Here is a 15,561-nt window from a genome sequence, read left to right as displayed (position 1 = left end):
TGGACCGTATCCCTGATAATCTCAGACCCACCTGTACTGCTCACTGGATCCGCCTATGCCTACACACCGACAGAGCGATTGGTAATTGGTTATTAGTTGCAGGCAACCCTATTGTGATATCGATATCGACAGACGCACACCGCAGAGCGACCAATGATTAGCTGGCTGAAGGTCATAATGAAGATGATGCTACTGATACAAACACATAGATAAATGAAAATAGACGAATGACATAAAAAATACATTCTACCTAGAGAAATATCAATTAGCAAAGGTAAAATCCATTTAAAAAACAATTGCAATTGTCAAAAACAAGAAACCGATTGTATCTAAAAAATAGACACAGCCCTACATCATGTGTTCTGGGATTTGTCTAGTTCTGTGTGTCAAATGGGATAGGTGACACTACTTAATCTGATCAGAATCAGGAACAAAAAATTAAATAAGCAGGAACAAGAAACAAGAGATAAGCAGGACGCACCTTAGGTGTTCGCTAAAATGCCTGCACGCCTACAACAGCTACGAGCCCAAGCCGCTGCAATCCTGCTCCTTGGTGAATCTCAAACAACACAAGTAACCTGATAAGATAACCAATTTCTTGCAAGGATCACAAACTGCAAGATGAACAGCCACAGATCAACCCAGCTCAAAATACTTTAGTTATTTTCATGCAGTGCTGATTTAGTAGCATTTCAGTATTCCATCAAGCGACTACAATGTCTTGGGATGATATATTCAAGGCTGATTTACTAACGTTCAGACCAGAGACCAGTAATGATCAGTAGGGTGAGATGGTTAGACGGAAATTTTGCTTTCATGTTTCATCACCATTCAGTCATTCACCAATGGATTGGGATTTGGAGAGTGAGATTCTTACGCGGTCTCACGGGGTCACACAGTCATTGGCCCGCTGGTTCGGTGTCGGGGCATCACGGGGGCGGTGGCTCGGGGTGGAACCGGCGAGCCGCGGAGGCCGGAGCTCGGAGGGACGGAGGGGAGCCGAGCGGCACCTTGCAGGGAAGGCCGACGGGCGACAGGATCTGGAGCCTGGAGGAGAAAGGCGTGCCGTCCGCAGGGGAGCCGGGGCCGAGCACGGGGAGGCCGAAGGGGCGACGGGCGACGTCGCGACCGGATGAATGAGGGGGCCGGCAGCCGAAGGAGCAGGCGAGCTACGAGCAGGCTGCACCGCCGGGTGTCGTCGCCGCAGCGAGCAAACGGGAGCAGGTTGGAGTGTGGTATTGGGCTTTGGGGGAGTGGGTGCTAACTGGGCTTGTGGGGTGCTATCTATTGGTATTTTGGGCCAAGCACGTGCTAGAGCCCCCAGCACGGTCCATGGGTCCGCCCCTTACACCAACCGCACAAACTAGCTTTCCTGCCCATGCCGAACGCTAGACACTTTGACATGTATCGACAAACACGAGTCCAACAACTGTACAGCGCGAGACCGGTGCCTGTGAACATAGCACCGATCTGATGCTGTGAGCCTGTGACGCACGGGGACGGGACAAGCAGCAGGCGAAGGCGACGGGGACGCCACGATTGCGGCTGCTGTCCGCCCGTCTGAAGCGTGCGCGGGTGGAGGCTGTGGGCTGGGGCTGGCAAGTTGTTGGGCTTGGGGGGCAGAGCAGGGCCGGTGCCGGATTCCATGGGCACATTGAAGCCGCTTTGAGGTTTGAGCTCTCGCCTCTCAGCGTGCTGGTAGGGCAGCAGCTCTGATTGTTTGGGACCTTTTGGGTGCCTGTCACATGCCCAGATAGTTGCGAGCTGTGACGGCCGGGTGCCAAGCTTGCGTGACAGTCCATGTGCGCGCATCTCGATGGAAGATTGCCCGGCGTCCGTTTGCTCGGGAAGTCTGAGCCGTTAGATCAGAATTTCGACAATAAGGCATTATTGTAGTATAAGACTCTCATATGCTTGAAATTACTATAGAGGGACTTCCAATTTGTAACTAATCCACCCTCATCTCGACTGTCTACTGTCAATCGAATCGGTCGCGCTTTTGTTTCTCCGTCTTTTGGGGAGATGAATTTTTTTTATCTTTTAAACACGGAGTGAGTTATATTTTAGGCCTCCTATGCATGAACGTTCTTTTGTCCTATAAAACATAATCCGTCAACGTCTGAAGTCATATCGTGCGTGGTTGTCTGCCGCCTTGCCGGCCATGAACTGATGAACGAGAGGGAAAGCATGCTGCACGCACGGATGCCACTATTAAACAATCAACCATGCGCGTCGGTTTATGCTGACATGTTTAGTTGAACTGTCCCGCACTTTGGACAGCGAAGCTGCCATTGACAATAAATAAAGCTAGAAGGTTTCTTTAAATAGCAGGAACTGCTGTAAAACTTTCTTCACTACGCCGGCTCCTTATGTGAGTAGTGACTCAGAAACCGGCTGTTGTTTTACATAATTAAGGAGTTTCTTGCAGTCCTTGGGAGGTGGAGTACTTAAAAAATCATGTGTATAATTTAAACTAAAATTCTCAAAAAAAAATTATTTTTATAACTCCTAACAATTGTTAGGGTCCCAAATAAAATCCTAAAAATATGACAAAATTTACTAATATTTTTTCATATGATTGAATAATTTCTAAAGTTATTTTTAGCTCTAAGTTATATGGTGAAAAAGTAAGTTCCTTTATAAGTATATAAATGGAGCATTACAAAGGAATTCACTTTTTTACCATAAAACTTAGGTCTGAAAATAATTTTATAAATTAATTTATCATATAAGAAAAATATTAGTAATTTTTTCTATATTTTTGAGATTTTATTTGAGGCCATAACAATTGTTAGGCGTTATAAAAGTAGCATTTTTAGAGAATTTTGGTTTAAATTCTACACAATATTTTTAGGTGAATTCAATAAAGTCTATAAAAGGTTTTAGGATTTTTGAGAAACATAAGACTATTTTTTAGATAAATTTAATTAAAATCGGATTTCATATAAAATTAATACACAAAATTTATAGTTTTGTGTTACTTAGATATAATACTTATAGTTTTGTGTAATTCACTTAAATTTCAATCTCCATATATGTACCTCACCAGGACTGCTAGTGCAAGAAAAGAAACACTACTTTGCCAAAAAGCAGAGGAACATATTTTATATGGATGAGTTTAGTCATGTCTAGCACACTGTCTTGAAAAGTTCTGTATGTACAACCTGGAAAATAAATTCATACATGTTGCGATTTTTAAAATTATTTCAAACTCAATCACTCCATGCAGGCGCTGAACGAAAAACTAGTCTTGGGCGCATTCGTTAGTTATATCTTGAATCCTATCTCATGGGATCAAGGTGACCTTTGGATCCTAGAAACATTATGCAATCAAGGTATATAATACAGGCATACGGTAGTTGGGGTGATCTGCTAACATATATGAAAGATCTCCGTACATGCGCCCTTCGATTTTTTTATTTTTTATTTTTTTCCATTGCGCTCAAGGATCTAGGAGAATCGCAATCGCTGAATTCCACAACATTGGGATTCGTTCAACTTCAGCCTGCCAGGCAAATGCCTGTTTTTAACTAGTCACAGCTTCCTGCTGAAATTACCATGAAGAACTTTAAATCACACTTTATCAAAGCTCCGTGATGCATCCATCTCTGATTTCTTATCTTTTCTTCGGCCGGAACCCTAACATATATATGAGGGGGACAGCACAATTGACGCCAGAATATAACACATCACGAGACCAAATAGTGTATTAGGAGTACCTGACACTGCGAAGGTCCCAGATGGTTGGACAAGGGCAGTCCTTTTCTCCGACCATCCTGCGCAAGTGCTAATACAGTACATCTACCGGTGTAAAGTAAGAACGGATAGGTCCTGCTACAGGAGAGAGAGGCGACTTAGCTTCCAACGTCCAATCGGATTGTTTCCTTTCCCTCCGACGGCCTCTCCAGCGCTGGCGAAGGAGCGGAACTGGTTCTCCGACGTCTCGCGTAGTTGCTAAGCGAAAGTCAGATTCAAACTGAGTGGAACGCGTAGTTACTATTTATAAAATTACTGTTCATTACTGTTTATCGTCCCCACATTTAGTGACACTTTTAGATGTAATGAGATGTATGTGCACCCACCCGCCACAACGTGGTTTCGTCCTGAAGCCTAAGTTAAGTTAGGGTTTTTTATGTGGCGTTGGGTATGGCGTTTCCACAGGGATTTGTCCTTCTTCTAGCTTTTCACCAGTGATAGAGTCATCCACGGTTAGAATCCGGCGTCTTGGTTGTGAGGTATGTTTTTCACAGCCTTTGGATACTGGGGTCGGTGGATTTTGTTACCCCTGGTTTGGATGGATGTGTTCCTGAGTCGTTGGGTCTCTGGCCGAAGGTGCCAGATCGTTTGTCTTCTATAGCGAGGACGTTCCAAGATCAGAAGCCGACGAGGTTGAAGATGGGATTTGCCGATGTTCTTTCAAAGATCTTAATGCATCCCTACGGTTGGTTCTGGAAGCTAGTTCTTGCGGTGTCCCCAAAGCTTTGGATCCCTTCAGAAGACTTGGCGGATGCTTTCGTTCCAGTCGCCGGCGTTTTCCACTGATAGATTGGTCAGGCAAGCCAAAGTATGGATGGAGGTTAGAGAAGGCCTGGAGATCCTTGATTGTAAATTTTCTTTTTTACTAAGTTCTTCTTCGTAACTTCCCATAGGATGTGTACTGTTCAACGTAATATAATATAACCCAAATGCTTCTAGCCCCTTCCCAAAAAAAAAAAGTACAGTACATCAACAGCAAGAGTGTCCGCGCTAGAAAACGCTTTTGACGGTGGATAACTATTGAGAGACCACGTAATCACCTTGAACACATAGTAACGTTTGGTGCCTCGTGAACCTCGTGCAACAGCAGTCAGAAGAAAAATAGCTAGATACAAATAACAAAAGTTTGTTCTGGAAAAGGTCCATAATGTAACTTAATAATTGTACGGATTGCCACTAGCATATTTTTTGCCCATGCACGGTCGCCCTGCACATTACACAATACACGCGTCTCATGCCAGATAGCGAGAAGACGTTTTCTGTCCCGAGGTCACGTCCTGTCATGTTCACCCGGCGAGCTACAAATAAACATCTTTTGCTTTCAACGAATCTCATTTGCTCGCACGTCAAATTTTACGCCTGTTTGATTTCTGGTCCCCACGTCTAAGACAAAATTTGGTTAGGAAAAAGTGCAAGTTAAATCTAGGCAGTATCAAATTTTAATTGTTAAAATGATGTTTAGTTCATGATCAAACTAAATTTAAGATAGATTGTAAAATTAGAGAAAAAAATGATGTTTGGATCGTAGTTATATCAAAGTCTGACAAAACTCTTGGTATGACATGTAGATTCTACTTATCAATAATTTTTTTTACTAAAATATAGTCATCCGAGATCTTATTTTTAATCTAATTATAAGAAATATTATGGTGAAAAAAATTATAAATTGAACCTACGGTTTAGAAGATAAAATGGTTTGAAATTTTTAATCCTCAAATTTGGAACCCGTGCGACCTTTCTCATGGTGCCACGTCACATAGAGCAGCTAGGCATTTTTGCTCGACAGCTGCGGCGGCCGATTTGCTGGCCCGGGACACGTCATGGCTGTGTGAAGAAAAAAAAATTGGCATGCCAAATTTTCTTTGGGCCAGCTAAAATTGGGCTCCTAACCAGTGGCGGATCCAGACAAGCAAAGAAGGTAGGGCGAACTTTAAGAAGAAATTAAAAAAAAATACCTTAATTAAGACAATTGGTAGGCGAGGCGAAAAGATCCCCAACATAAATTGATAAAACCATATGAACCTGTAAAATGAAAAAGAACCAAAGGTAAACAATATGCAATTATGCAAATATACCAAATATAACCAAAGACAATAGAAATAACTAAGTATAGAAACTTACGGAAACACAATCATTAATTATGTCTAGAACTAGAAGGCTTAGGCAAATTCATCTTCCTTGTTTTCATGTCTTGAAACCGGTTCTTAATGGCATTAGAATCTAGTCTTCTGAATAAATCCCGCTCAATATAACACAACATCAAGTCATTGAGCCAATCATCGCATATCCTGTTGCGCAAATCAGTCTTGATGATGTTCATGGCCGAGAAGACTCTTTCAACAGATGCTGTTGCAACTGGTAGTACCAATGCTAACTCAATAAGGTGGTACACCAATGGAAACACAATATGTCTTTGGGTTTGTACCATTTTTGTTGCTAGACTTGCAAGATCATGACAACCAATAAAATCTTCAACTCTTCGAACATGAAGAATGAATGTTTCAAGTTGATCTTTTATAACTGCACGATCGCTGATGGAGAAATCTATGTCATATATCTCCGTAAGTCTAGCAATCTTGTGCACATCAAATTTTGAGAAACTATCTCTTGGATCAAGACAAGAAAAACATATAAGCAACTCTGAAGATAGCTCACTGAAACGATGAGTCATCTCTGTGTTTATAGCATCAAGAGCTACATAAAATGTGTCAACACGATAATGATGGTCTTGAGTGACACTGATCTTACTTCGTCTTGATTGGCCCCATCTTGGTACTATTTCATCCATATTTGGAATTGGTATCTCATTTTGTTTACAAAATGTTTTGACTTCCGCAAACAATGGCTCCCAACCATGATTCCTCAAGTTAAGCAAACGTGCTTTCACATCAATCAGTAATGACATGGCCTCAACAATATTTTGATCCTTTCTTTGCAAGAGTAGAGATAACTCACTTGTAATATGAAAAATTTTCAACATCATCTTCATAATGAACACAAAGTTGAAGCTCTCCATTATTCTCATCAAACCACCCGCTGATGTTGGATTTCGGGCATCTTCCTGTACAAGCCCTAGCACCTCTATCACAGCAACCCACATGGATTCAATACGAATTAAAGTTTTGTAATGAGAACCCCATCTAGTATCCCCGGGTCTGGCCAAGTTAGTTTCTTGATGTTTCCCTCTTCCAGAAAAAATATCACCGCTATCTAACTTGGCCAATAAGTTCTCACGGTGCTTACTAGATAATAAATCCTTTCTTTTGCAAGATGCACTAGTTGTGGTCACAATCATATTAACATATTCAAAGAACTCATGAATAGATGTGCAACTACCTACGACAGAAACGACTACCAATTGCAATTGATGTGCAAAACAATGGACATAGAAAGCATACGGGTTCTCATCTCTAATAAGTTTCTGAAGACCATTGAATTCACCTCTCATATTCGAAGCTCCATCATACCCCTGCCCTCGAACTCTTGCAATGTCCAAACCGTGTGTAGAAAGCAACTCAAATAAAGCTCCTTTCAATGCATCTGATGTTGTTTCTGTGACATGCTTAAGACCCAAAAATCTTTCCATAACCTTTCCTTCCTTATTCACGAACCTGTGCACCATCACAAACAATTATTATAACATCAATATATCACACACCCAATAATATCATAATTTAGCAAATAAATAAGATCACAAACCTCACAATCATGGCCATCTGCTCCTTGATTGATATATCACGAGATTCATCGATAAGAATAGAGAAATAACCATCACCAATCTCTTTCTTTATCTCTTTGGTTATCTCCTGTGCACAACTCTTAGCAAGGTCCTTTTGAACTGATGGTGCAAGCATACGAACATTTTTAGGACATAACTCCTCAAATGCAATCCTCACTTCCTCATTTCTTTTTTTGTACCAATCAATCATCTCTAGAAAATTGCCCTTGTTCGATGAAGAAGAAGATTCATCGTGTCCACGGAATGCATGACCTTGCATTAGGAGATAGCTTGCACAATCTAAAGATGCAGTCAAACGGATTTCATATTTGGCTTCTGATTCCTTACTATGAGTCATCACCTTATATGACACACTAGCCTTTTGATTTTTGAAATCTTCGCATGCTGTTCTAGCTTTATTGTGGGCACTATTAGGCCCACCAACATGTTCAGGTAATGATTTATATGCATTCTTCCAATTTCTAAATCCTACTTTTGAAAATACATCATACCCAAAATGAGACTCTGAGGGATCATATCTAAAAAGATAGCAATAGAAACAATAAGCTGCATCCTTCTCCACACTATATTCTAGCCAATCATATTTAGTAAACCATGCTGCACAAAAAGTCCTTAAATCTTTACCAAACTGTTTTTTGGGGAAAGTATGTCCAATTGGTTGAGTCGGACCCTTCAACACATAAGCTCTTCTAACTTCATCTCTAATATCATGATCAAATTCATCTATTGGAATACGAAGTCCCGGATCGGCAATAATAAACTCTTGCCTAAATTCTTTAATACCTTTGTATTCTATCCGAGAAGTTGCAGGAGCAGGAGTAACAACTACTATATCATTTTCTGCATCACAGTCTTCACTAACTCTACTCTCCCTCGTACTTTGGGTATTCAAAGATGTTGGTTTGAAAAATCTCTTCATTATTTATATCTTAATATTCTGCGAAAGAAATACTAATATTATAGGAGAAAAATACAAAATAGAATTCATCTATATGGATCAATTAATCTAAATAGCTCAATATAAAAATCTTAATTTATCATTTCACCTCACTGGATCCACCCAGGCCCCTACACAGCACAGCGCCACAGCCCGTCGCGCGATCGCTCGCCGCGCCGCGCTCACGGCAGCCTGCCGGTGCCCGCCGCGCTCCCGGCCGCCGGCGCCGCGCCCGCCCGCCGCAGGCTCACCCACCGCGGCGCGCTCACGGCCGCCCGCCCGCCGCAGGCTCGCCCGCCCGCCGCGCTCCCGGCCGCCTGCGCCGCGCCCGCCCTCCGCAGGCTCGCCCACCGCGGCGCGCTCACGGCCGCCCGCCCGCCGCAGGCTCGCCCGCCCGCCCGCCCGCCGCAGGCTCGCCCGCCCGCCGCGCTCCCGGCCGCCGCGCTCCCGGCAGGCGCGCCCTCCCGTCCGCCTCCCCGCCGCTGCCCGACACGCTCCTGGCCGCAGCGCCCGCTAGGCGCCAGCCGTGCTCGCGAGTCGCGGCCGCCCGACGCCCCGCCGCCCGTCGCAGCCGCAGCGCCTACCCACCTGGCCGCCCGACGCCCCGCCTGGCGCGTGGCGCCTGCCCTGCCCACCGCCCGACGCCCCGGCCGCCGCAAGCCCGCAAGCCTGCTCTGCTGCCCGCAGCCAGTTCGCAACACCAACACGCCAACCAGGACTGACGCCAACACGCACTCGGGAGTCGGGACTCGGCAGGGAGATTAGGGTTGCTGAATTTGTGGGCTGCGAAATTGCCTGGGCCACTCGTGACTCGACTAATGGGCCTCACGGAGTCACGGGCCAGGAGCTCGGGCGGCCGCCCAGGCTCGCCCTGGCGGTGGATCCGCCCCTGCTCCTAACCAAACAAAGGCCGAAATGATTGGATAATATTTAAATTTGGCCTGATCAGCTTTGGTCACCATCCAAACAGCCCCCTAGTCCTTATGCACTTAGCGGCAATCAGCATCACAACTACGCCACCCCTAACAGCCTTTTGTCTGGTGACGTGGGCACAAAGTTTTCTGGGCAGAGGAAAAACAACACACCTTTGAATTTAAGTAAGACTGTGAACATACACCAACCAAAATCTACAGAAAGATTGTGCACGTGAAGGGTATGCAAAGATGATCTCTTGGAGTTGGAGGCTTCCCCGGCTAAGCTAGCTTCCGTGATCTGTGGAGCTAATCTAACAGATAACAGTGAACCGACTCTCCACATTGGCCATGTCACGCAGCACGAATCTGGCTGCCCACATGTTGGTACGATTTGCCCGTCTCGAGGACATCGTTGCTGTAGTCATACAGTACTTGTCCGTATAATAGATAAGGATGTTTAAAGATGAGTCACGTTACTAAATATCAGTCGGTAATAGATTTTTTCAAGATCACAGATTTTTTCAAGACCATAGATTTATTGTACGATCAGCTTTAGTTGGTTGCAGGATGTGCATTCATCTAATTTGTTAGGACGTGTTTAATGATATTCACTTAAGTGTTTTTTAGTCACTTCTTTTTTAACAAGTGAGGTCATGAGTAGTCATTGTAAAGCAGTGATCTGTTTCGTAGCATTTAATACTACGTAATAATTTGGTTGATGAGCATGATGATGGTCGATGATAGGACATGACGTGTAGAATGACCAAAGTAGACATGCCTATCTAGTGTTGTGATGGGCTGTGTAGTTGGCTTCGTCAAAAGTAAATCTATTATGACGTTTGGTATGATCTGTTTGTATATATTCTTCTTTTCCCTACTGTATACAAGAATGAGAAAAGTTCGAGAAGACGATCTAAGAATACTACGTAACAAGTTCACCTGATGTATAAAAAAATACGCATAATGTAAACATATTATATCATAGGAGGTCCGAATTTGAACAAATCTTTATGTTCTTGAGTTTGTTTGATACACACCTGTAAAAAATATAGATCAACATACATGTTGTCCGATATACCAGATTTATCACTACTTCTGTTTACTTTCACTATCTTTTTACTCTAGCAATATTGACATTGCGTTTTTAACGAAAAATTTACAAATACTTAAAAGTATATAATACTAATAAAATATATTTTACAACGAATTTATTAATACAAAAGTTTTAGATATTTATAAATTTTTTAGAAAAAATATAAAGTCAAAATTACTATTGTAAAAATCGATGATAAAGTAACGAAATGGAGTAGTATTAGGGATCACCCCATCGTACAACTGACAGAACTAGCCATCCCTTGTGTTTCTGACTTTGTGTTTTTCATAAAAAATTTACAAATATTTAAAAGTATATAGTACTAATGAAGTATATTTCATGACGAATCTAATTGTATAAAATTTTTAGATAATTATAAATTTTTTATAGAAAAAACCTAAGATCAAAATTAGGATTCACAAGTAAAGAAATGGAGCTAGTATTAGGGATCACCCCGATCTTACGGCCATCCCTAGGACACGTCTTGATCACACACACTAGAGCTCAGGTGCTGAACTGACAGAGCACGCACTGCACGTAGTTAGTCTTGATGCAGAGTGATCTCTCTAGAAGCATGGCAACTGTACACGTGTTTAGTACATGAGGTGTTAAAAACCAGCTATACTTAGTATCTTACGTGTCAAATGCGGATCCCCTGTTACACATGAAGAAATAGGGGAGTAGCTATTGATTATCTGACGAGGGCATTTATATATGATGACTAGCAGCAGTGGTATGTCTGAATCACCCACGAAGCACGTGGTAAAGCTTCCTCACCATGATCTGATAATAGGCTAAAAAAACATGATCTGATCATCCTTGCACTTGATGCAAATATGCTTATATGTAATTGTTCATCTAATTGAAAGAATAATGATTTAAGAAGGCTGTGAACGTAGATGTGTTCTGTGCCATCCAGCTTTTTCGATTAACTGAAAAGAAAACTTTTAGATTAACCCTGGTCGCATTTAGCACATAGCAATATATAGCAATAATACGTATATCGGATGTCTCCGAAGGGGCAGCAATAATACGTATATAGTACTATGTGTAGCTAAACTTGAAAGTCTGACAAGTTTTTTAATTTCTTCCACAGCGTGAACATCAAATTAGAATAATATAGGCCGGTAGTTCTACGTTTACAACCTTCTTGAATCATTATTCTTTCAGTTAGATAGACAATTACATGGAAGCATATTGCACCACGTGCAAGGATGATCAGATCCTGTTGTGGAAGCTACCACGTTTCTTGATGTGTAACAGGAGATCCGTATTCGACACATATGCCGAATACAACTCAAATGCCGTATTTGGCAAATAAGGTATAAAAAATATTTAGATTCTCTCTTTATCGGTGCACGGTGCTGAAAATCTATTTTTAATGAATAAAATATCGAATAGATATGTTATATTTATAAATATAGTAATATATTATCTATTTTTATAATATAAGTTTTATATGATGTCTGTTTTGTCAATATTTCCGAGTAGTTCCAGTGCAGATCACTGCCATCATTGGAATCTTGAGCATTCGTCCGCGAGGCCCGCCAGCCAGCCAGCAGGTTCAATGTACCATGTGATGCGAGCAAAGCTTCCAGGAATATACCGGATTCAAACTGATGTTGTTTTCCAGGCACATTTTTTAGACCTGCAAATTCTGTGGCGTGCTAACTGTAAAGTCCGTTGCGATACAGTGATTTTCTGCGCTCGTGTCGTGGAATTATACTAGCTCGGACAAAGCGACGCCTTCTAGCCTCGGCCCTGGTTATTGCAGGCGTTTCATCCCTACTGTAGGATAAGAAAGTTAGCTAGAGGGGTGAATAAGAATCTTATTAAATTTTAAATGGTCTATCTTAATATTTTATCTAACGCATCCTAAATCTAACACGTGGACATAACAAAATGAGATAAACAAGTCATAATAAAAAATCTTCAAAGAAAACTTGACTCCTATAGATGAAATTGAACCCTATGTTAAACAATATTTCAAAAGTCATAATCATAAAACTTACAATTTGAACTGGAACCACTTAATAGACTTACGGGCAAGAGATGGTTAAGACCAAATTGTATGTGATTTTTATATATCTAACAACAAGAAAAATGACTTCAACACGATAAAAAAAATTAGGTCACCAACAAAAATCGAAGAACATACAAACAAACAAAGAAACAAGAGAGGAAAACTAAAATATGATGAACAAAAGTAAGAGAAAATATAATCTACATTACTTACAGAGAAACACTCTACTTTTGACAGATTACCAAGTATTTTCATGTACAAAGCTCTCATTTAACGCATAAGCTAAGTACTTATCTTTCTCACTTCTAAAACCCTAACACACTACTCTCAAAATAGTTAGCTCAAGGAACTCACACAGTCCTCCCCTTTATTTATAGGCTAGGGAGGTTCATTAGCCCCTAACTTTACTAGATTTTCAAAATACTACTCTCTTTCAATACACTCGTACCTATTACTGATGGTATTTTTGTCCAATCTTTTCTTCATCCATCAAACGCCTGTGGTGCCTTCATGACGTAGCTTCATCTCAATACAAAATGATGCCACATGCACTTTCAAACTTTCCATGATTTTAAGGCCAAACCGCAAAATTGTTTTACACGTTTCTCAAAGCGTGACTCGCAGTCACTTGCTTTCATCTTAAGCAAGCCACCCGATGTAGACGTGTGTACTCCGTCTTGCAATCTCGATCGCCAAGTCTCTCCCGCTTCGATCCTTCAGACCATCTTGTCACTTGCACTGGTATCACTTTCGTTTGACTTTATCAACACATCGTCTTCATCTACCTCGCAAGCTTTACTTTTTATCCACGTATATAGCTAGGATCATTCTTAACTCCGTTCGACCTACTTGATCATCCGGCATCAAGCACTCCATTTAGCTCTGATCATCCCTTCATCGATCATCAAGTTGCATCCACCACTTACACAGGACAAGACAAGCACAAAAGTCTCCCTAGTATAATCTCCAATTAGTCATAATCAAAATTCTCTGTTAAAAGCTCATCACTAAAAAATCGTGAACACCGAATGATTTGGTGTGTGAAAAATATTTCTTCACTGAGTCGAGAGAAAATCTCGTGGGAAAAGCTCTGTTGAAGCCTCTAATGTACACACCGGATAATATGACGTGTAAAAAACTCTTCCTCCACTAAGCCGACAAATTTTTTTAGAAAATACTCTAGTAAAGTATCCGATGTTCACAACTGCTCATCACCCGACCATCCGGCATTTAACTTCATTCTGGCACTAAGAAACATATCTCCTAAAAAATACTCCAGCATGCAAACCTTCCTAACAGCGAACCATCTGATAAAGTCTTCGATTTTTTTTAACACCAAACTATCCGATATGGTTTTCTTCCTGAGTGCCGGACCATATGATGTTTGCAATTTTCCTACCCTCGTGAACAAAACTTCAACTTCTATTTCTTTTCAAACTCGATTAGTCATAATTATAAACATGCATTATAATATATAGACATACTCCTACAAATCAAACTCAACTCAATTTAAATTTTATCAATAATTTATTATAAATAAATCAAGACACATTTTGTGTTTCTGACTTACCTGCGTAGTTCAGCGATTCAGATGCCTCGCAGCTGTGTCAGAGAACAGGCCGGAGAAGAGCTGTTTCTTCCTTGGTTGAGCAGATAATATCTCCTCTGCCCTCCTACTTCGGAGCCAGTGCTAAGCTGCGCTCCGTCTCTATTTGCACTAGGGAGCATCAACGTTTGCCGATGTTGTGCTAGCTGACGTCGCGCGGTGCGTGTTGCGTGATGCTCGCGACGAAACAGCTGGTGATCGAGGTGAGGCCACATTACCTGAACCACATTGGACGTGGCATTTTTTTTTCCTCGATTTTCCTTGTAAGATGACCATGACTTCTCGTCAATGTGTAAGCTAGGCCAATGTATATCCAGCGCTAGCTCGATGGCATTTAGCATTTTAAAAGTACACTGGACTGGTTGGCCAATGATACAGCTTAACTCAGCCCCGGCCAAGATAAGAGGGAATCCTCTTTTATTTTTTAGGATTAATCCTCTTTTAATTTGGCTGCACGATCTACATGGAAATGGTGGCAAGTAGTGCATGGTTAGATATGATAAAGTACATCAACGTACGTGCACTTGTTCGTTGGATCGCTTCCTCTGCCACTGCCAGCCAAGCAAGCGATATCACTGGTGATCTGCAGAGCCAATAGCAATAGAGCAGCCGGTGTAATCTTCCTTATGACCTAAACAAATCTTCAAGACGTTCCTCCCATGTTGGATTTGAAGTAATCCAGCTGGTGGCGATCAAGCCCGTTTTTGTTTCCTTCCGGCTCAATTATTTGTTGATCCGTTCGCTCAACCCCCGTCTTGCAGAGGTACTGTTTGGTTAGGCCAAAGGAGATAAGCTAAATTTTGGTTGTGATTTGAAAATTTAGCCTCTATTTAATTTGAGACTAAAATTTAATCTTATTAAAAAAATTAGACACAATAAAAAAATTTGGCTAGTGTTTCTATGTAAATTTTATATGGTCAAATCATTCGTCAAAATTTTTGACCGGTTAAATTTTAATTTACATTAAACCGAACGCTATTTTAACAACTAAAATTTGACGCTACCTTTATTTACCTTCTGCCTAAATTTTGGCACGACTCTGTTATGGACAAAAACCAAACAGCCCCTGTAAACTTATGAACAGTGACCTCAATTGGCCGAGTTTTCTACTTTTCTACCGACCAGTTAGAAAGTAGTTGCAGAATTTGAAAGTCCAAGTGCGACTGGTTGACTATGGAGACTGATCGATGAATGTCCTTTTCCCATTCGTGCATGGCACCAGAAAAACGCCCGCTACTTTCTCCTACTTTTCATTCTCATAATGATGTACCGCTGGACTTATCTCCAGTTTCTTCTTAATCAAAAGGAAGTACAGTAGTCTGGACTTTGACCATGACCTGCTGTCCTCACCGACTAATGCGAAGCAGCTAGCACGGATCATCTATACTAACTAGCAGGTGGCTTGCGCATTTATGCTATTAACTTAGTTATACCATATTTTTTATATTTTTTACTATAAATTCACATTTATACAATTAATTAATAAATATATT

General features: G+C 41.5%; 2 protein-coding genes across 2 annotated transcripts; both read right to left on the bottom strand.

The window, feature by feature from the left end:
• Positions 1–5,709: 5,709 nt before the first annotated feature.
• Positions 5,710–8,808, bottom strand: LOC133924829 (uncharacterized). Its single transcript, XM_062370555.1, has 3 exons — positions 7,456–8,808; positions 5,878–7,367; positions 5,710–5,778 (listed from the first exon to the last, which is right to left on the bottom strand). Exons 1-2 carry the CDS (start codon positions 8,412–8,414, stop codon positions 5,891–5,893), a joined length of 2,436 nt encoding a protein of 811 aa, XP_062226539.1. The 5' UTR covers positions 8,415–8,808; the 3' UTR covers positions 5,710–5,778; positions 5,878–5,890.
• Positions 8,615–9,756, bottom strand: LOC133925589 (uncharacterized). Its single transcript, XM_062371463.1, has 2 exons — positions 9,670–9,756; positions 8,615–9,109 (listed from the first exon to the last, which is right to left on the bottom strand). The coding sequence occupies exons 1-2, from the start codon at positions 9,754–9,756 to the stop codon at positions 8,615–8,617; spliced, it is 582 nt and encodes a 193-aa protein (XP_062227447.1).
• Positions 9,757–15,561: the final 5,805 nt, after the last annotated feature.

The sequence above is a fragment of the Phragmites australis genome, chromosome 7, assembly GCF_958298935.1.
Source record: "Phragmites australis chromosome 7, lpPhrAust1.1, whole genome shotgun sequence".
Classification (NCBI taxonomy): Eukaryota; Viridiplantae; Streptophyta; class Magnoliopsida; order Poales; family Poaceae; genus Phragmites; species Phragmites australis.
Note: the sequence above shows the minus strand (reverse complement) of the source record. Positions and strands in the feature narration are given on the sequence as shown.

Bases quoted from the DNA above. Each gene is read 5' to 3' on its own strand.
- LOC133924829 (XM_062370555.1), bottom strand. From the start codon at position 8,414: ATGAAGAGATTTTTCAAACCAACATCTTTGAATACCCAAAGTACGAGG. The intron at 7,368-7,455 runs GTTTGTGATCTT...GATGGTGCACAG, and splicing joins CAGATGGCCATGATTGTGAG to GTTCGTGAATAAGGAAGGAA.
- LOC133925589 (XM_062371463.1), bottom strand. From the start codon at position 9,756: ATGTCCTCGAGACGGGCAAATCGTACCAACATGTGGGCAGCCAGATTC. The intron at 9,110-9,669 runs GTTATCTGTTAG...GGCTGCGGGCAG, and splicing joins ATGTGGAGAGTCGGTTCACT to CAGAGCAGGCTTGCGGGCTT.